Source organism: Gopherus evgoodei, chromosome 22, assembly GCF_007399415.2.
Source record: "Gopherus evgoodei ecotype Sinaloan lineage chromosome 22, rGopEvg1_v1.p, whole genome shotgun sequence".
Classification (NCBI taxonomy): Eukaryota; Metazoa; Chordata; order Testudines; family Testudinidae; genus Gopherus; species Gopherus evgoodei.
Window position 1 is genome coordinate 672,736 of NC_044343.1, and position 21,038 is coordinate 693,773.

The 21,038-nt window shown below is 44.2% G+C and overlaps 2 protein-coding genes across 3 annotated transcripts in view; one reads left to right on the forward strand and one right to left on the reverse strand.

Annotated features, from left to right (window-relative positions):
* Nucleotides 1-3,223, reverse strand: part of CPAMD8 (C3 and PZP like alpha-2-macroglobulin domain containing 8) — a 139,553-nt gene extending 136,330 nt beyond the window's left edge. Inside the window, exons 1-4 of the mRNA XM_030540055.1 lie at nt 3,179-3,223; nt 3,008-3,078; nt 2,524-2,579; nt 1,090-1,198 (exon numbers count right to left, since the gene is read on the reverse strand). Of these exons, the coding sequence (XP_030395915.1) occupies nt 1,090-1,198; nt 2,524-2,579; nt 3,008-3,078; nt 3,179-3,204 (262 nt within the window). The 5' untranslated portion in view covers nt 3,205-3,223. The remainder of the gene's footprint in view (nt 1-1,089; nt 1,199-2,523; nt 2,580-3,007; nt 3,079-3,178) is intronic.
* A 3,530-nt stretch (nt 3,224-6,753) lies between these two features.
* Nucleotides 6,754-21,038, forward strand: part of MYO9B (myosin IXB) — an 84,210-nt gene continuing 69,925 nt past the window's right edge. The window contains exon 1 of one of the 2 annotated variants that reach the window (XM_030540057.1): nt 6,754-7,125. The gene's annotated coding sequence lies outside the window, so the exon portion shown is untranslated. The remainder of the gene's footprint in view (nt 7,126-21,038) is intronic. The other variant, XM_030540056.1, reaches the window with a different exon arrangement.

The following is a 21,038-nucleotide window of genomic DNA, read 5'->3' on the forward strand; positions in this document are numbered from 1 at the left end:
ATCTATATAAAAATTGAGAAGTATTTTTGGGTATTACAGTAGCAGCCCAATCCATCTACAGAATGACAGGTATCTGCTTATTCTAGAGAATTAATGTGGTGTTTCATTTCTAGATAGATTAGTATTATGTGTAGAGAATGCAGAACTAATCTATTTTAATGCAATAAGTATCAATGACAGGAGTCACAATGCTGCTGTATTGTCAGATAAGGGGGGGGAAAAGCTTTTGTAGGCCTCTAGACTATCTAGTCTATGATCTTTAGGTCAGTAGTCTCCAACCTTTTTATGCCCAAGATCACTTTTTGAATGTAAGGGCAACCCAAGATCTACTCCACCCCTTCCCATAGGCTCTGCCCCTTCCCCAAAGCCCCTCACTCACTCACTTTCACTGGGCAGGGTAGGGGCTTTTGGTTGGAGGGGTGATGCAAGCTCAGGGCTGGGGCCAAGGGGTTCCCAGTGTGGGAAAGGGGGTCAGGGCTGAGCCTGGGGCAGGAGTGCAGCTCAGGGAGAGGGGTAAGGGCTGGGGCAGGGGCTCAGATGTGGGAGGGGGCTCAAGGTGCAGGAGGTGGCTCCTGCCAAGCAGCACTTTTTTTTAGCGGCTGCCGCTAAGGCAGGCTCTCTGCCTATCCCAGCCTCATGCCACCCCTGGAAGGTGCCAACGCTCCCCCCACCGGAGGGCACGTGACTCCGTTCTGCTCTTCTCCACAAGCCCCGCCCCTGCAGCTCCCATTGGCTGGAAACGGGGAGCTGTGGTCAATGGAAGCTGCAGGGGTGGGTCTTGTAGGCAGGAGCAGCCACAGAGGGAGACCTTTCCCCATACCCAGGCCACGCTGGCCGCTTCCCGGGAGCGGTGCGCTGCCGGGGCAGTCAGGGAGCCTGCCTTGGCAGCAACCCCACTGCACTGCTGGAGATCGTGATCAATGAGGAGATCCTCTAGATTGACCAGTTGATCATGATCAACTGGTTGGTGGTCACTGCTTTAGAGAATTTCACAATAGTCCCTGCTCCCTCAGTGATACTACAGCAGCATAGGTTGAGAGAAGTCCATAAAGAACAGCTTTGCTAAACACACACACACAAAACACTTACCTGTGGTGGCTTTGCATTTCTGAAAAAGACCTGCTCTTCCAGTTGGGGTTTCCCCTTTTTCAGATCTTTTTACACCAGAAACTACAGAGGAATTTGCTGAGATACTCTGCTAACCAGAAAATATTCCAATTTAATAATGATTATGAGTTGTAATGCCCTGTCCTGGCTCCTACTTCACTACAGAATTTCACTGATAGATAATTTAAAAAAGAAAAAAGCCACACACACACAAAAAACACTGCCTTGGGGCATCACAATGCTTTGCAAAGTCACATAAGAGGCCTGGGCTTGGCTTTAATTCCTTATCCTGATTTTTCTCTCTGGGACTTGGTGAGAGCTCATGAGAATGCAGCAGGGAACACTCAGTGACTGGAGTTAAAGAAATCCATATTCATAGATTCACAGACTCTAGGACTGGAAGGGACCTTGAGAGGTCATCGAGTCCAGTCCCCCGCCCTCATGGCAGGACCAAATACTGTCTAGACCATCCCTGATAGACATTATCTAACCTACTCTTAAATATCTCCAGAGATGGAGATTCCACAACCTCCCTAGGTAGTTTATTCCAGTGTTTAACCACACTGACAGTTAGGAACTTTTCCCTAATGTCCAACCTAAACTTCCCTTGCTGCAGTTTAAGCCCACTGCTTCTTGTTCTATCCTTAGAGGCTAAGATGAACAAGTTTTCATCCACCTCCTTATAACACCCTTTTAGATACCTGAAAACTCCTACTATGTCCCCTCTCAGTCTTCTCTTTTCCAAACTAAATAAACCCAATTGTTTCAGCCTTCCTTCATAGGTCATGTCCTCTAGACCTTTAATCATTCTTGTTGCTCTTCTCTGGACCCTCTCCAATTTCTCCACATCTTTCTTAAAATGCAGTGCCCAGAACTGGACACAATACTCCAGCTGAGGCCTGACCAGCACAGAGTAGAGCAGAAGAATGACTTCTCGTGTCTTGCTCACAACATACCTGTTAATACATCCCAGAATCACATTTGCTTTTTTTGCAACAGCATCATACTGTTGACTCTTATTTAGCTTGTGGTCCACTATAACCCCTAGATCCCTTTCTGCCATACTCCTTCCTAGACAGTCTCTTCCCATTCTGTATGTGCGAAACTGATTGTTCCTTCCTAAGTGGAGCACTTTGCATTTGTCTTTATTAAACTTCATCCTGTTTAATAAAGACAAATGCAAAGTGCTCCATTTGTTTAATCAATAGTACTAGGCAGAGTGGATGAGCACTTACAGCATCAGAGACTGCCAAACATATTTCTAAACCACAGTCTGGTCTCTTTAAAAATATTTGTTTTTCAGTTGAAACCTGATATATTTCACTTTTTTAAATTGCCTTCTTCTATCAGCTTTCACTTTATTATGTTAGAGGACAGCATTTTTTTTAAAGCAGGTAATTTGAAACCAGACTTAACCTTCCCCACAGGTTTTCTATCATATTGAAGGTAGCGAGCCTTCACAACTCTTCCACCTGAAAAGAAGGGAAAAAATAAAATCTGGGCAGCAATAAGAATATTTATCTCCATCTAAATTACACCAGTCTCAGCACCGTGGCGACTAAGCACTTAGGAAAATGCAACACATAACGATATAAATTATAACAGATTAATATTTTACTCATTGGGATTTCCGGCTCGTGGTGATTATTGACTCCTTATTTAACAGGAAAAGGAGGGGGGAAGGAGCTATACACGGGGCAGGGTGTGCGGGGATGAACTCGGGGGCGGTCAAAGGTCCCTGGTCACAACTCGCAGGACGCGCTGGAGGCTGAGGAGAACGGGCAGCGGCACGGATAAGACACAGGAGTCTCCGGGGAAGCAGAAATCGGCTGATTTTTACCTACGGGCCCACCCGGTCCCCACCACCTTGTCACTCTCCCGCCCGCAGCGCTGCCCCTACCTTTAGGCCTCGCGCCCGTAGCCCCCGCGCTCCCGTCCGGTTCAGCAGCTCCCTCCGCTCCCGGCGTCACCCTACACAAACACAGGCACCGGGTCAGGCGGGGCGAAGGGGCCCGCTCGGGCTGTGCCCCGGGGAGAAGGGGCAATAACGGGGACAGCGCCCCTCGCTCACCCCGCCGGGCTCCCCACCGCCGCCATCCCAGTCAAACTTGCCGCGCAAGCGCTGAGCGAGAGGGACGCTCTAGCCCCATCATCGAGTTTATAACGGTGCAACTAGAACGCCCACTTCCGAGTCTCGCCCCCTGCCGCCTTGGAGGGGAAAGGCAGGCGCAGCTATTTCCTGTCTCTGCGACCCAACCCAAATCCTTGCAGCGACCTTGTACCTTCGCCCCCGTGGGACCAAAGCCAGTAGCTCGGAGAGCCAAGGTGGGCAGTAAGCGCAGGACAATACATCCACTGGGACCCTTCCGCCAGCCCACTCAGGTCCTCGCTGGGGCACCAGAAACCACTCCCTGCTTATACCCATCTGCAGCAGGCTATGAACCAGTGGTTCCTACCCTAAATGTTAAAAATTATGAGTCAGCGCCCCCCCTCCCCTCTGCCAAATCATCATCTAGGCTTAAAAATCATGAGCTAGAACATTAATTCTTCCTTTCTTGTTCCTGAGTCTTTGGGAGTAGGGGGTAATATTGTCAAGGTTTGTCTATCATCACCAGTGCTAGGGGGTTATCTTTTTTTTTTTGTTTTAAAAGAAAAGCTCAGATTCTCATGTAGTAACTTGACTCCAGGATCTGGGACTTTAAGGAAAAAACCCTAATTATGATGAGATTCTTGTTAAAATCGTGAGTTTACAACACTGCAGATCTTTTAAGGCTCCTGATTTCGGCCACCCTTTCCTGCAACCAGAACGCCCACCTGTGTAAAGGAGATGTAAAGGAACAGAAGTGAGGATGAGACACTCCACCCAGGACCGGCTCTAGGCACCAGCAAATCAAACACATTTTCAGGGCAGTTGTGCTCCTGTTTATTTGGTTTTGCTTTGGCAGTTGTGCTCCTGGAGGTGGTTTTTTTTGTGTGTGTGCTTGGGGCGGCAAAAACCTAGAGCCATGATCTCAATGGGGTGATGCTAGTCTACAGGAGAGATCAGAATGGGTGGTAATGTGTGAGAGAGGCCTGGTCTACACTACGCGTTTAAACCGATTTTAGGAGCATTAAACCGATTTAACGCTGTACCTGTCCACACAATGAGGCCCTTTATATGGATATAAAGGGCTCTTTAAATCGGTTTCTGTACTTCTCCCCGACAAGAGGAGTAGCGCTAAAATCGGTATTACCATATCGGATTAGGGTTAGTGTGGCTGCAAATTGACAGTATTGGCCTCCAGGTGGTATCCCACGGTGCACCATTGTGACCGCTCTGGACAGCAATCCGAACTCGGATGCAGTGGCCAGGGAGACAAGAAAAGCCCAGCGAACATTTGAATTTCATTTCCTGTTTGCCCAGCGTGGAGCTGTGATCAGCACGGGTGGCGATGCAGTCCCAAATCCAAAAAGAGCTCCAGCATGGACTGTATGGGCAATACTGGATCTGATCGCTGTACAGGGAGACAAATCTGTTCTATCAGAACTCCATTACAGAAGACGAAATGCCAAAGCATTTGAAAAAAATCTCCAGGCTATGCTAGACAGAGTCCACAGCACAGTGCTGCGTGACAAGCATAACAGAAAGCCAAAGAATCAAATGGACGCTCATGGAGAGAGGGAGGGGGTACTGAGGACTCCAGCTATCCTACAATCCCCAGCAGTCTCCGAAAAGCATTTGCATTCTTGGCTGAGCTCCCAATACCTGTAGGGTCAAACACATTGTCCGAGGTGGTTCAGGGTATAGCTCGTCAATTTACCCCCCGCCCTCTGGAAAGAAAAGGGAAAAAAATCGTTTCTTGACTTTTTCCAATGTCATCCTATGTCTACTGAATGCTGCTGGTACACGCGATGCTGTGGCAGTGAAGAGCAGTATCCGCTCCCCTCCCCTCCCCGGTGGCAGACGGTACAATCATCAGCCCGTGAGTGCTCCTGGCTGGCCTCAGGTGAGGCCGGCCGGGAGCGCCTGGGTAAAAATAGGAATGATTCCCGGTCATTCCCAGTAGATGGTACAGAACGGCTGGTAACCGTCTTCATCCTAGCAGCTAGGGGCTGAGCTCCATCAGCCCCCTCCCTTTAATGTGTAAAGAAAAGATTCTGTACTGCCTGGACTGTCATAGCAGTGGGAAGCTGGGCTCCTCTCCCTGGCACCGCTTAATGTCCTGCCTGGACTAATAGCAGCTGGAGGCTGCCTCCCCCTCATTTTATCTCACTAACAAGTCAGTGTTTCTTATTCCTGCATTCTTTATTACTTCATCACACAAATGGGGTGACACTGCAACGGTAGCCCAGGAGGGTTAGGGGAGCAGGGAAGCAATGGGTGTGGTTGTTGCAGGGGCACCCCCTAAAATGGCATGTAGTTCATCATTTTTGCAGGATCTGACATGGAGCAGCTGTGCTCTCTGGTTCTCTAGTACACTTGCCCCATATTCTAGGCAGGGCTGACTCTATTTTTAGATACAACATAAAGGAGGGAATGACCCGGGGAGTCATTCTCATTTTTGTCTTTGCGCCCCCGGCCGACCTCAGCCAGGGGCACCCATGACAGCAGCATACAGTACAGAATGACAGATAACCATCATCTCATTGCCAATTTACAATGGCACAGCAGATGGTACAGAACCGTCTCTGCTATCATGCAAAGGCAAATGAATGGTGCTGTGTAGCGCTGCAGTACCGCCTCTGTCAGCGGCATCCAGTACACATACGGTGACAGTGACAAAGGCAAAACAGGCTCCATGGTTGCCGTGCTATGGCGTCTGCCAGGGCAATCCAAGGAAAAAGGGTGTGAAATGATTGTCTGCTGTTGCTTTCCCGGAGGAAGGAATAAGTGACGACATTTACCCAGAACCACCCGCGACAATGATTTTTGCCCCATCAGGCACTGGGATCTCAACGCAGAATTCCAAGGGGTGGGGCAGACTGCGGGAACTATGGGATAGCAACCCACAGTGCAATGCTCCAGAAATCGACGCTAGCCTTGGACCATGGACGCACACCGCCGAATTAATGTGCGTAGTGTGGCTGCATGCATTTCACTTTATACAATCTGTTTTACAAAACCGGTTTATGTAAAATTGGAATAATCCCGTAGTGTAGACGTACCCAGAGAAGTAAAGGTATAAATTCTACCTCCTTTTTCATGCAGCACCGACCTGCTTCTTGGTGCTGAGCTGCCACCTGGTGCAGTAAGTGCAGCTGGCCATAGAGCAAACCCAGTGCTTACTTTGTAATGAAAGAGATATTGGGGCTCAAGCCATTTTTTTACATTAATAACTGATGCAGCCAGCCTAGAGGTGCTGGGCTAGGAACTGCCAAGCCTAGAGGCACAAATCAAGCACCAAGGCAACCCAGAACCTGCTGCCTCCCCGCACTCCAGTGCCTCTGGCTACCTCAAATATTGCCTTCCAGGAGCTGAGGGCTGCTGCCCTCTGTCGGGGCGGGTGCGCTGTTTTTCACTTAATTGCAGGGTTTGTAGGAGACTGTTGATTACAGTAGGGACCGGAAATTTGCAATGCAATGACAACAGTTGACTGGCGTGCTTTGCAGCTCCCCAGTCGCAGCACCATTTACTTCCCCTGCCCGTACAGCAGTGAAGCGGCTGCGTGGCTAACAGGGAATTGTTCTTTGTTGGCTCATATGGCCTATGTACATCCCCGCGACGGAGTCTGGGCTTCCCAGGCACTTGTCTAGTAACATCTGTTACCGCCTTGTACCCCCGCTGCTGCAGAGACACGCTACTGGGCACAGAAAACAAGAACAACCTTCCCCTGGAGAGCTGTCTCGCGCGTGCGCACTAGCTGCTGGGCGCTCCTCAGGCTTGGCCCGGCATTGCCCTGTCTCTTCCCCCCAAACGCGGAAGTGAGCGGTGCCTCGCCAGGGGCTGGGAGGAGGGGCAGCCGCCGGCCTGGGAGCGATCGACCCGCCAAAGTAAGGCGATGGAGAGCGGGCCTTTGCCCCACTCGTTCCTCTCCCTCGGTGGGTGAGCGGGAAGGGGCTGGGGTGGGGGACTGGTTGGGGGGATGGGGAGGCCGGGGGCCGTTGGGGGAGGGCGTGGGGGGATTGGGGACTGGTTGGGGGATGAGGAGGCCGGGGGCAGTTGGGGGAGGGCGTGGGGGGATTGGGGACTGGTTGGGGGGATGAGGAGGCCGGGGGCAGTTGGGGGAGGGTGTGGGGGGATTGAGGACTGGTTGGGGGGATGGGGAGGCCGGGGGCGGTTTGGGGAGGCTGGGGAAGGGTGTGGGGAGAAGGGGGATGGGAAGGGCGTGGGGGGATGGGGAGGCTGGGGGCAGTTGGGGGAGGGCGTGGGGGGATTGAGGACTGGTTGGGGGGATGGGGAGGCCGGGGGCAGTTAGGGGAGGGCGTGGGGAGATTGGGGACTGGTTGGGGGGATGGGGAGGCTGGGGGCAGTTGGGGGAGGGCGTGGGGGGGATTGGGGACTGGTTAGGGGGATGGGGAGGCCAGAGGCAGTTGGGGGAGGGCTTGGGGGGATTGGGGACTGGTTGGGGGCATGGGAAGGCTGGGGGTGGTTGGGAGAAGGGGGGCTGGGGGTGCTGCAGCACCTCCTGGATTGAAGTGGTTTCCTTTATATACAGGCTTTACAGTTTGGTTCAATGATTCTAAGCACTCCCACTATACAAATTGTTCCAGTAGCCCTGGTTGCGGGGAGAAGGGGCTGGTTTGATCGGTGAGGGGAAGGTGGTGGTTGGAAGAAAGAGTGTGGGATGGTTTGTGGAGAGGGTGGGGAGAATGGAGGCTGGTTGGGGGGAGAAGGCGGTAATGCTATATAGAGTTCTTCATATGGGAATTGCTTTGTGACGGGTAAAGGAGAACTGGAGGCTAACATGGGAATTGTCATATAGGGACGATGGTGGGAGGAGGAGGGTCCTGGAGAGGAAGTGCAGGAGAGTGGGTTGAATCAGATCCTCTATAAATACACAAGGGGATCTGTAGCTTTAAGCCCTCTCAGGTGGTGCAGGGCTTGCCCATGGGATTTGGGAGGTTAGTGGGAGGAAGACACGTTCTGGTTGCCCCAGCTCCCTAGATAAGGTCCTTCAAGATTTGCTTGAGGAATCTGAACTACTTGAAACCATCATTGGCAGTGGAGTTTGTTTTTTCCAGCTCATAGCTGTTTCCTAAGCCATTCTGGTGCCTGGGCTTTGGAAGTAAACCCAAGCCCACAAGTGTGATTGTGGGTGCTCTCTGTTCCATGCTCTACAACTGAGCCAGTGAGCGGGAGGCACTACAGACCCATCTACTGAACAGGCTGCCTCAGGCCTCTAGTGATGGGCAGACTCCTACTCTGGGCTCCAGTTTTAAGAGAGAGTGCCTGTAGGTTGTACTATGCTATGCTGCATTGCTGTGTTTAGCAGACAGGATTGCAATGTGGTTACTATTGGCACTGTGTCTTATGTCCAAAGAATGTTAAGGTCTTAAAGCTAGGAAACATGCATTTTTTCTAGCTTCCTGTATTTTTGACTAGAAAAATGGCTGAAGACTAATATCCATATTGTAACTAGTTCCATTTGTGAGCATCATGGGGATTTCACAACTTAGAATTTCTGGATTTGGTGAGAAATAAGCAGTGCCCACAACAGTTCTACAATTATTTGTTTCCATCTTCTGTAAGGTGGTATCAGAGATCATGGAAGTGGTCTTAGACTTCTGATGTGATCAGCTTTTCAAGGATGATGGCATCAGCACCCTCCACACACAACACTTCAAAATGGATTAATGTCAGTTTGCCTGCTTTTCTATCTGCAAGTAAGATATTTATTACAAGCATTCAGAAGGGCTCAGGGATTTCAGACCTATTACTAGGCCAACGGGAGCAGTTGTCCTAAAATTGTCATGAGTCAATACTACATTCCAATTAGCACGCGCGCATGCACACACCCGCCCACGCTGACTTCAGTAAACCTTTGGTTTCTTTATGTTGTATCTCATCAGGAACAGATTTATACAGAAAAAACTGAAGGAAAAACAAGATGGCTGTGTTTTATAATTCTCCACAAGCTGTGAACTTTGTGGAGAGGGGTATCTATACCTATTTGCCTAAAATATTCTTCTTCAAAAGTTTTGACTTTTTTCCCTTTATAGTTGCATGATGTTATTATCCAGAATGTATATAAAATAGCACATCTAAAAATGCAAAGTTTTAACATTTCCTTGCCTTGAGAAAAGGAGTAAATTCAGTCACTCTAATCGGGTGTGACATATACGACAGCATATTACATCTGGTTGCAGTGTGCCTGAATGATAAATAGACTTTAATAAAAGCAATTGTTGCTTCATTTCAATTTATTAGCTCTTTTCTTGTTATGCTTACACTGTAATCTATGTTAATCTCTGCCATTCCGTTGATGCTGGCAGTGTGCTCCAGAAGACAGAACACTGAACTGGGATTCAAGAGACCTGGGTTCTTTTCCCAGTTCTGTGTTCGGCCTGATGGGTAACCTTGGGAAAGTCACTTCCCACCTCTGTGCCTCAGTTCCACCATCTGTAAATGACTGGCCACCTTTCTGAGCTCTATTGATGGATAGTGCTATAGAAGAGTAGGTAGTGATGGTAGTGGTATTAATCAGCATCCTGTATTTAAATACTTTCCTTTTTCACTAGTCATTCACTTCTGTACTTCACCCCAATGAACTTTGGTGTTGAAATAGGTGATTCCCATTGGAGTCAATGTGGGAGCTTTTTTTCCCCCAAGCAGCTATTGTGCCATTGCTGCACCAGTGTTCTCCCTCCTTCTCCCATTCTCCAAACCCAGTGAAACACCTACATTTTAAGTGTTGATGCCTAGGCTTACTCCCAAGCGAGGGAGAGCCCACAGTTCTATGTTCTAGAATTTTTCTGCTTAGCTTCCTTGCTGTATCAAGTTGAATCGTGCTTTCTTGCTATACTTGAGAATGCCTGACTGGCTTAATAAAGAGCATTTTCCAGAAGTTGACTCAGTTATGCTGTACGTCAGTGAAATGGGGCAGCCCAAAAACTCAGATGTTCTAGCCAGCATAGGAATACGGGAGTTCTTAGGTCTCTGTTCCAGTTTTGCTATGGAACTTAAAATGCTCATAGGGCTGAATAATTTAGAAACTGTAAATGCAGCTAATGAAAAATTTAAATGAGACCTATCTATAATTGAAACTTTGTACAAATGGAGCTTTCTGACAAATAGTGATTCAAGTACTAGACCTGTTGAACAATCTGATGTATGAATAAATTGTTTGTCTGACTCATATACTTATAACCCAAGTCTGCCCAGCTTAAAAATGACCTATTAGTTGGAAGGACACATGTCTTGTTTCTCATATCCTAAGAATTCAGAAAGAAAAAACCCTGAAATATGTAATCTTGGTTGTCTCAACTCTTGAAAACTTGTAACTGATTTTATTTAAAGATCCCAGGATTTGGTACTTGTTCTTACACATTTATGGTGTGGAAAGTGTGTGTAATTTTTAAATACCACGCTAAGAATTTCTACAGATACATTGCTAATATCCCAAATATAAAGTGTCCTCAGCTTTAAATCCCAAATACAAAATATTTCTCTTTAAATTGATTTGATATTCCATACTTCAGTACTAACAGTGAGAATTGGCATTTATTCTATCTGATTTAAGGTATAGTTGATTGATGTTTAAATATAACTGATCAAGTATTCTCATTGCCATTATACAAAATATATATATATTGCATCTCCAGCGACTTAAAGATTGTAAAAAGTGCCTCTGAATAGATATTGTTCGATTTATTTTTATCTAGACACTTCAAGTCAGTGTAGAATTCCTTCTATCATTTAGCTATGATCTTAAAAATAGTTTAATATTTTTACACTGTTAAAATGGGGGTAAAAGAGGAACCGCTGGCTATATATGGAGGCAACTTTAATTTAAGAACAATGTCCAGTACTACTCCATTAGGTCATTTGTATGTGTGATCCTCATGTGTGGAGGAGACGCATCTTGCCTATGGTTCAGGGTGGTGAAAATAAGCATCCATTAAAGTAGACTTGGGCACTGTATTCCTCAGGTGCCATGAACTTTAGCTGCAAGAACTGTGCTTCAAGGCCTGATTCTACCAATCCTCCATTTGCAAATACAAGCATTAAAAAAAAAAGTAGATTGAAAACTTCCCAGAAGTCCCCTGTCTCACACAGAGAGAGCGCCCCCAGGCATTGTATTTAAAATTCTTCCTTGTATAAAAAACTAATGAAATAATATGGGTGGCACATCCGTGAAAGGATTAGCAGAACCTCTTTGTTTTGGTCTTTGACTTTACCTGCCTTGTCACTGAGGTTAGTTTCTCTTGTGTGCCTTGTTTTGTTTACTGATTACATCAAGTGCCTTTTTAATAATGAAGTGGAGCATGTAGAGTTGGATTTACCTGGGCTTTATTATGATATCGTATACAATATTGAGCTTCAATTGGTAACACGGTAGAGATCTTTGCAGATATAATAAGCTCTACTACTTTAAAAAGCAATGGTCTTTAGCTGCACAGTATTTGTAAAGCTGTTTCAGATATACCTAGATTATGGTATGGCTCAGTAATTTATTTTTAAACCCACATAAAATGTAGAGATAAAGTACCTTAAGTGAATTCTCATGGGTGTAATTATAGTACCCAGCACAATGGGGACTCAGCCTCCTTCAGGAAAATAGGCACTAACAGAGTACTACACCTCTACCTCGATACAATGCTGTCCTTGGGAGCCAAAAAATCTTACTGTGTTATATTGAACTTGCTTTGATCCACCGGAATGTGCAGCCCCCCTCCTGCCCCCCCCCCGAGCACCACTTTACTGCATTATATCCAAATTCGTATTATATTGGGTGGCGTTATATCAAGGTAGTGGTGTACTAGTAATCGAATGAAGAACTGAGGGAGAGTCAACATGGCTTTTGTAAAGGGACATCCTACCCCACCAATCTATTAGAATTTTTTGAGGGGGGCCAACAAGCATGTGGACCAAGTTCATCCAGTGGGTGTAGTGTACGTGGACTTTCAGAAAATCTTTGACAAGATCCTTCACTGACTCTTAAGCAAAGTAGGAAGTCATAGGATAAGAGGGAAGGTCCTCTTATGGATCAATAACCAGTTAAAAGATAAGAAACAAAGGGTAGGAATAAATGATCAGTTTTCACAGTGGAGAGGTAAATAGCAGGATCCCCCAGGGACCTATACTGGGACTAGTGCTATTCAACATATTCATAAATGATCTGGAAAAATAGGTATAGTGAGATGGCAAAGTTTGCAGATGATAAAAAATAAAATCATTCAGATCCAAAGCTCACTGCGAAGAGTTACAAAAGGATCTCACAAAACTGGATGACTGAGCAACAAAATGGCAGATGAAATTCAATGTTGATAAATGCAAAGTAATGCACGTTGGAAAGCATAATCCCAATTATACAAAATGATGGTGGCTAAATTATCTGTTACCACTCAAGAAACAGTGGGTAGCTCTCTGAAAAACATCTGATCAATGTTCAGCAGCAGCAGTCCAAAAAGTTAACAATATTAGTAACAATTAGGAAGGGAATAGATAATAAGACAGATAATGTCATGATGTCACTATATAAATCCATGATATACCCACACCTTGAACACTGCGTGTGGTATTCATCACCCGATCTCAAAAAAGATACATTTGAATTGGAAAAGGTACAGAGAAGGGCAGCAAAAATGATTAAGGCTGTGGAACAGCTTCCACATGAGGAGAAATTAAAAAGACCGTGGCTGTTCAGCTTGGAAAAGAGACAACTGAAGGGAGATATGATACAGATCTTTAAAATCATGAATGGTATGGGGAAGAGTTATTTACCCCTTCACATAACACAGGAACCAGGGGTCACCCAATAAAATTAATAGGCAGCAGGTTTAAAACAAACATAAGAAGTACTTCTCACACAATGCATAGTCAACCTGTGGAACTAGGTAACGGGATGTTGTGAAGGTCAAAAATATAACTGGGTTCAAAAAATAACTAGGTGAGTTCCTGGAGGATAGTCCATCAATGGCTATTAGCCAAGATGGTCAGGGACACAACCCCATGCTGTTCTTATGACTCTGACTGCCAGAAGCTGGGTCCAGACGACAGGGGGTGGATCACTCAATAATTGCCCTGTTGTGTTCATTCTCTCTAAATCATCTGACACCTGCCACTGTCAGAAAAACAGGATACTGTTCTAGATGGACCGTAGTTTCTGACACAGTATGGCCATTCTTATGTTCTTAAGAAAATCACCAGGTAAGATAGCATTAACATCCAGACCACCTTCGTTCATGCACTTTGCCACACACTCCTTATGGTATCCAAACAAGCTCTGACTCTGCCTCCACAGCTAAGTCCATTTCATTTCTGCCATACAGCCACACACATCTTATTCCTCTCAATCTCACTTAATAAGCACCATAGCCGTAACTCTGACATCAGATTAATTTAGGTAATAATGCATTATAGGCTTTGAAGTAAAATTATGTCAAGTAGAGCATCTTAATTTTGCTGAGTTCAGAGCTAAGCTGTGCATCAAAGGAATTGGGTGTGTGCATTGTATGTGATCTGTAGGTGACTTTGGGGCCTGGGCAGAGTGTGGGCTGTGATGTAGGGGCTTGAGGGGTGGTAAGGAGCAGAGCAGGTAGTTGAGAGAGTAGGGAATACCCTCTTCTACTTTATGCAGTACTGAGCAGCAAAGCTGAGGTTGGAGCGGGGATAGGGTGAAGTAAGGAGCATGCTTGCTCCCTTTTTCTCTGCAGCCGCCCCTACTATATTCTAGCTTGTTCTGTGATAGAAGCCCATGGCAAAGACACTTTGTCCCTTGGTTCCATAACCTTAGCCATCAAAAACCAATCTTTGATGTTTGATTCAGGATTAACTAATGTGGGAAATTACAAGGTTTAAGAGCATTAAAATAGTTATAGTGAATCCAATAAAATCTTACATTTGCATGTAAAATATCCAGAAAGAAGGATTTCAAGTTGCTTAGACTTCTCAGTCTGCAGCTGATTGTAGTATGAAAATTTTCAAGAGAGTTCAAGTTTGTTTTTATTGAAAGAAGTGGTACATGTTTGGGACGCTCAGTGTTAATTTTAGGGATTTAAACCTTGCTTTAAGTGGAAAAGCTCAGTGCAGCCTTGGAGTTGTTGGGACACCTCTGTAATATCCTCTCTTATGGGAGATGGAGAATTTCTCCTTTTCACTTTAAGAAACTGTGCTGCTGTCATAGTCAATAACTGTATGTTTCTGAAGCAAAGAAATAATTGAAAATTGGTGTTTCACATTACTCAGGGACACTGGTATCTTGTAAAGTCTGTGGTTTGAATAAATATTACTGAACTGTATTTGGACTTTGGAGATCAGGCACGTATTGTTGCTTTTTTCATGTTTGAAAAATACATAACAATGAACACTGCCAAAATAAATCATGCATCTTTGAAGCTGTGTAGTATGAGTAAGCCCCTTTGTTTTCAGTTTAAACTGATTTTACAAGAAAAAATCCTGGGTTTTTACAAAAGCATTATTCTGTCTTTCTGATTTTCACCCTACTTTTGTATCATTCAAATATATAAAAAATAACTTATTAGGAAAATACAGCACATAGAATGAAATATATGTATTCAGATGATACATTAGTCTGTGTGGATGTGCAAAGCTGCCAGTTGAAGTAAGGCTATGTAGTAGTCTAGAAGATACACACAATAAACAAACAGTCATGCATGCAAGCTCTGAAGTGCGTACACATCTTACTCCTGGGGAAATTCCTGTGCCTAAAAATTATGCACACACTATTTTAAAATTCTCCATATTTATCAAAATAACGCAATATAGTCACGCTGGTTTCAATTATTTTGGTAATATATTTAAACTACAATACAATGGATGGAGAATGGGAGTGAGGTGCACTGGAGAAAATTCCCAACCCCCCCCTTGCCTAATAGTAATGTAGCAAGGTTTGACCCTTTATTTCTAGTTATTAGTCAACAAATATATGCAGCCATATGCTCAGTGTTACATCATAGGCAATTGAAGAGCAGGTGATGGCTGGGGATTCAAACTCACAATTTATATTGGCTACTGACCATCTCCAGAAAAGTTGGTAGCAAGCAGCTGATAGAACACATTTTGATAGGAATTTTTTCAGTCAAAAACTTTAGTTCAGTTCCAAACCACTAAAGCACCGTAAGCATTTATGAGGCCATACTGTCCTTTACACCACTCTGGCAATGTAAAGGAGCCTTAAAACTTTTACACCTGTTTTATACTCCTTGGGGAATTCACAAAGACAATGGGAACAATTCACTAAGCAGGCACGCTGCTGCATTGCTCTGCCTGAGGGGACAGAGCCTGCCCATGCTTACCTGCTCAGAAACACCCTGATGCCCTGCCCCTCCATGCCACGTTTGCGTGTGCTGCAATAGCAAATGAGAGAGACAGAGTGCCTCTCTCACACACACATGACTGCCCAGACAACCCCCCCCCCTCCCCAAGCAGTGATCTGCATCTCTGCTGGTTGCTCTAGGTGCCCAAACCGACCTGTCTGCACTGCCGGGGAGGGGCGCATGACCACTCTTGTGGCTTCCCTTTGTTTCCCTATCAGAATTAATTTTTCTGTAGGGAAACAAGAAATCTGCGGGGAACATGAATTATGCGCCCACGCAGTGAAGCAGAATTCCCCCAGAAGTAGCATCTGAACATACTGATTAATCTCACGCCACCACGTACACATTTCAAGCTGTTAGCTGGCAACGGTTTAAATATCTGACATATTAAAAGGGGAAGAGAACAAAAATCTGTATCAGAACACAAGACAGTATTTTGAAAGTTTTAAAAAAACAAAAACAGGAGGAGAGGATGACGTTGAGTGTATGCGCTGCAAATGGCCCAATTATTAAATGTAAATATTTATAGGCTAATAGTTCTAAGTCTACAATAGTAAACTGTTCAAATGAAAAGTTCATTTGTGGATTAGAGACACGTGTTTTCTTAAACTCAGAGGTGGCATTATGTTTTGTGTTCTGTTTTAGTTCTGCAAGCAACCACATTGAATTCCATTCATCAAAGCATTAACTGAATACTTTCCCCCTCCTTCCGTCCACTAAAATAACCCCTATATTTACCCAGAAAAATTAAGTTTTTGCACTGATTTTTCCTTGTTTTTGTGTTGTTGTTGTTGTTGTAATAAATACAGATAATTCCTGGGAGAAAAAATAAATAAACTAAAACCTGAAAACTCAGGGCCCTAAGTATGAGGCAGTCCAAGTGTACATGAAAATGGAAAGAACTGAAATATATGAATAGTTCTTCCTGCACATTTTTGTTGTAATGGTAGCTTTCCCTTTTAGCTTCAGTATGATTCACTGGATAAATATGCAGCTTCAAATTATGGCCTGATTTAAACTAAAGCTACCCTGTATTGGTTGAGGCACTGGCCTGTTTTCCAATAGCTTACCAGATTGGTAAAATAGAGTGTGTTCTTATGTACTTTAAAAATGTAATTGAAATTATTGTGGCTCAAAACAGTTTGAAAACTATCTACAGAATTAGTCATTGAAATTGGCTTGTTAGCCTAGTTTCCCAACTCCAATGTCTTCCTCTTCACATTTTCTGTCTGTGCAAGAAGAGAATTTAAAAAGTTTGTGCTAATTACTTGGTAAATTAAAGCATGTTGCTTTCCCTCTCCTCCACCCAAAAAAATGATTGGTGTTCGGGCTGTTGCTCTTCTCCAATGATTGTAAATGGCAGCTAGTCCCTTCTTCTGTGACGGAGTTTATGAGATGCTCTCATGTTGAATAGGTTATTGTTTGGAAATCTTCAGTATACTCAGTGCTGAGCAATTTGCAATGTACTTAGCATAAAATGAATAAGCAGTGATCCTTAACAGAATGATTATATTAGTGCTACTTGTAAGTATTCCTGTAATATTCTGTATATTATATAATCAGAAGGGGAGAGTAATGAAAACTGAAACAGGAAAAAAAGAATAGATTTTGCTATTTTTGTTGCTGTCCCTCTTCCAGGCTGGCAGGTATCCTTGCTCCAGATAAGTTGGTCAGAGAAAGGGGATCTATAATTTTGGACTTCAGTTTACTTGTCTTTCTCTATTATTCCAGGTTACATTGCCTCCAATCTCAGCAGTCACATCAATTTGGCTTGCTGAAGCCTTAAAGTACTTTCCTAAAATATTGGAAGAGGAGATAGAGATGATGCAAGTGCAGCATATAGAAGAGTACTTCAGGTTGTGATAAAATAGTGATCTGGCTTTGTGAACTCCTTTGCAGCACACTGATCCCATGTAGTTGTTCCTCTATTCATGTCTGCAGAGGTAACAGAGTCTGGTGGACTGGAATCAAGAACTGAGAGTCAAGAACTCCTTAGTTCTAACCTTGTCTTAGCCAGTGACCTGCTGCGATCACAGCCAAGTCACTTAATTATCTCTGTATAAGTTTCCTCCTCTATAAATGAGGGAAATACCTGCCTCATAGCTTTGTGAGGATTAAGTTTTTGTACAGTGTTTAAAAATGAGGGTCTAAGTGCCATTTAAATTATTAGTTTTTAATGCGGCAAGGTTCTATTTGTACTAATACAACTATAAAATGGAAGTAACAAGAACGACTGAAGCCAGTTGTTGGCTCATGATGTCAGTGTGCATTGCCCACTTGCTAAATTTTCAGACAAGCATCTTTCATGCTTTCTCTCATGCTGCTTCTCAGACTTGTGAGGTGCTCCCTATAAACATCCACAAAGCTACTTCTTTATTCTCCTTCAAATCCTTCCTTAAAACTCTCCTGTCCTGTGACTGTGCTGCTGCTGGTGTGCAGAAGCCACTGCCTGTCATGGTGACCAATATTGTCTCATTGTTTTCTTGTACTCCCTATCTATCTGTATCCATCCATTGTCTCTTGTCATATACTTAGATTTTAAGCTCTTTGGGACAAGGACTTTTTGTTCTGTTTGTTCAGCACCTAGTACCTATGGGATCCTAATTCATGACTAGGGCTTCTCGGGTGCTACTGTAATACAAATAATAAAAAATAACATTGCTTGGGTCATATGGTAAATGTTCTACTTTAAATCAATAAAGAAATCAAGAGAGGCAGAAGAAGATAATTGTTATCTGAAGGTCTATGGTTTGGTTTCTTTTGTATCAGCCTAGAGATTCTAGTAATTCTCCAGTAGTACATCATGAATTCCCTTCTGTAATGTACTCTACTAGTTCTAGCAGACTGCTAGGCATACTATTTCCTTCTGAAATTCCAGTAATAGTCTGTGACAACAAACATTCATCTTAAGAGTCTAATTTTCTTCTGTGTCCAATGTCTCTGCTACAGCTGACCTGAGTTTTGTGTATCATTTAGGGCCCCATTTACAACTGAAGCGCTAAGTGTCTGAATCAGCTAATAAAACTGTTATAAGCAAATTCAGCACCATTTTTAAGTATGGTTTGCCTGACCAGCATTGACTAGTTTCTACCAGTCTAGAGCATGTTCTAAAAGGTTATTTCTCAGCCACTCTGCCCAGGCCAGTATTTTAAACCTCAGACAGTCCCCTCCACCACTATGCAGAAAGGTCCAAGGACTGCCTATCTGCATGGGCAAGTCCTTGGAGCTGTCATTGAGCAAAGTATGAAAAAAAGCCCACCAAACCCCTTGCTGGATCCAGCAGGGCTCTAGGTATATCTAATCTTGGCTTGAGGCCTAGTTTAGTTGAAATGTTTGATTTCTCCTGCTTGAGTGATTTTAAATGTTTATCCCAAGAGAAGTGTATTTCCGCCTCTAGGTCAGGGATTCTAAACTGGGGGTTGGACCCCTCAGGGGGTTGTGAGGTATTACATGGGGGGTCGCAAGCTGTCAGCCTCCCCCCAAACCCTGCTTTGCCTCCATCATTTATAATGGTGTTAAATATATAAAAGAGTGTTTTTTATTTATATGGGGAAGAGGGTCGCCCTCAGAGGCTTGCTGTGTGAAAGGGGTCATCAGTACAAAAGTTTGAGAATCACTGCTCTAGGTTATGATTTCGTATAGTTTTTGAACTTGTAGGCAGAGAAGCCCTCAGTTCACTACCAGCCAAATCGTGGCCTTGAGCTGTTGGGGTGAATAGCGGAGGCATCTTCTGCTGGGATTTGTAAGCAGATTGATGGGTAGAACAGTAGATATTTACATCTTATTTTGTTGAATGCCTGTTGCTTCACAGAACATCCATGTTCATTTCTGCTTTGCTTCTGAAGATTTCATGAGACCACCTTTAGCTCTTGTTAAAGGATACTGTCAAGGTAATTAGGCCTAATAATTGATATTCTTTAAAGTTTATAATTTTATGACACTGGGCTGAGGTTCTCCTTCTGTTTGTATTTGAAGTGGATTATTGCAATGTTGCATTTTAGACTACTCCAAAGTGAACTTTAACATTTTAGTTTTAATGGTTTTGGTCACTTCATGCATAATAATTATTAAATAATTTAATCTGGATCTTTCAAAGGCAAATCAATTCCAAAGGAATTCATTGAAAGCTGGGTACCCAGTTTCCTTAGAGTCGCATAAAAATCCCAGCCTTTAACATTAAAATAACCTTTAACATCAATATTAAACAACTCTCTAAATATTTTACATGAGGTGGCTGTTCCACAAGGAGGAAGAGGGCCTCTGAAAATTCAACAGTGATAAAATAAAGCAAACCGCATCTGGATTTCGTATTTGGTTGAAGTGAAGCAACCATTATAGTGACTCTTCCTATTTTCTCCCTCTGTGAATATATGTAGTAATCATGTTGCAGCAAGTTCTTTTCACTGAAGACTCTGTGACTAGACCATCCCAGCGAGGAGACAGAACTCCCTTGTCTGTTTGATGTCCCCCAAAGCAGATGCCTGTGATGACTGCATGTACTGCAGATATGTGTCTAGCATAAATACTTGCAGGTTGATGTCTACCATCTGCATGTTGCTTTGTCAGTGATCAGACTTCCCCAGAATGAGAAATATTTCTTTTTCCTGTTTCTCAGTCTTGGAAATCTCCTGAGCTCAGACTACCAGCTGTCCCCTAAACAAGCAGTATTTCATGTTATAATGGGCCTCTTGTCTTCCATGAACAGAGCTGAGGCAATTGGTGTTCCATTTCCCCCAGCAGATATCCAAGACTGTAGTTTTGGAAGCTCTGATGGATGAGTGAAAAATGTACCAGACAACCTTTATATTAGCTAGTAGAGGAGGTTAGATGGGCTTTATCAACAAGGTCAATGCCTAGGTAAGAAAAGCAGCCTCCAACCCTTCAGCAGCTGGGAAGTAGAAGGCTTTTGAGGTTTCTATGAGAATGCTGCCTCTGGACTCTGCTTGGATCCATCTTTCATACGAGTCTCTGGCTAGTAAGTGTCTGAAACTTCTCGCTGCTGGAAGAGAGGAGGAATTCTGTGATTGGGGAGGGTCTAAGCTACTCTAGTTTTTCCCAAGGACTGCCTGGCTGAGCAGAGAAGGTGAAGTGGTCTTTATCACTCTTCATCTTCTGTAGCTTCAGTGGTTTTTCCGATCCTCTTTTCCATGAATAATTCCAGGGTCCCTTTTACTGCTTTTAGCTTTCCCAAGCAGCAGTAAGGTGAAATTCTGATTGTTGATAGTGTCACTGCTGACTGGGGTTCTGAACAGCAGTGGTGAAAGGAGCTGAGTCTTGTAAATTTTACTTTGCTGTTGCTTGGCAAAGCTTCTCCCTCTGACAAAGGTACTGCCTCAGGGAGGGCAGATTAACTATGGTGACAGGAGAACTCTCTCCCATCAGCCTAGACCATCTTCATTAAAGTGCTACAGTGGTGCAGCTGCGCCGATGAAACATATTAAATGTGGACTTGCTCTTATATCGCTCTTTAACCTTTGTGGTTGAGTGTCTGCTACAAGTCAAAAATCAGTGAT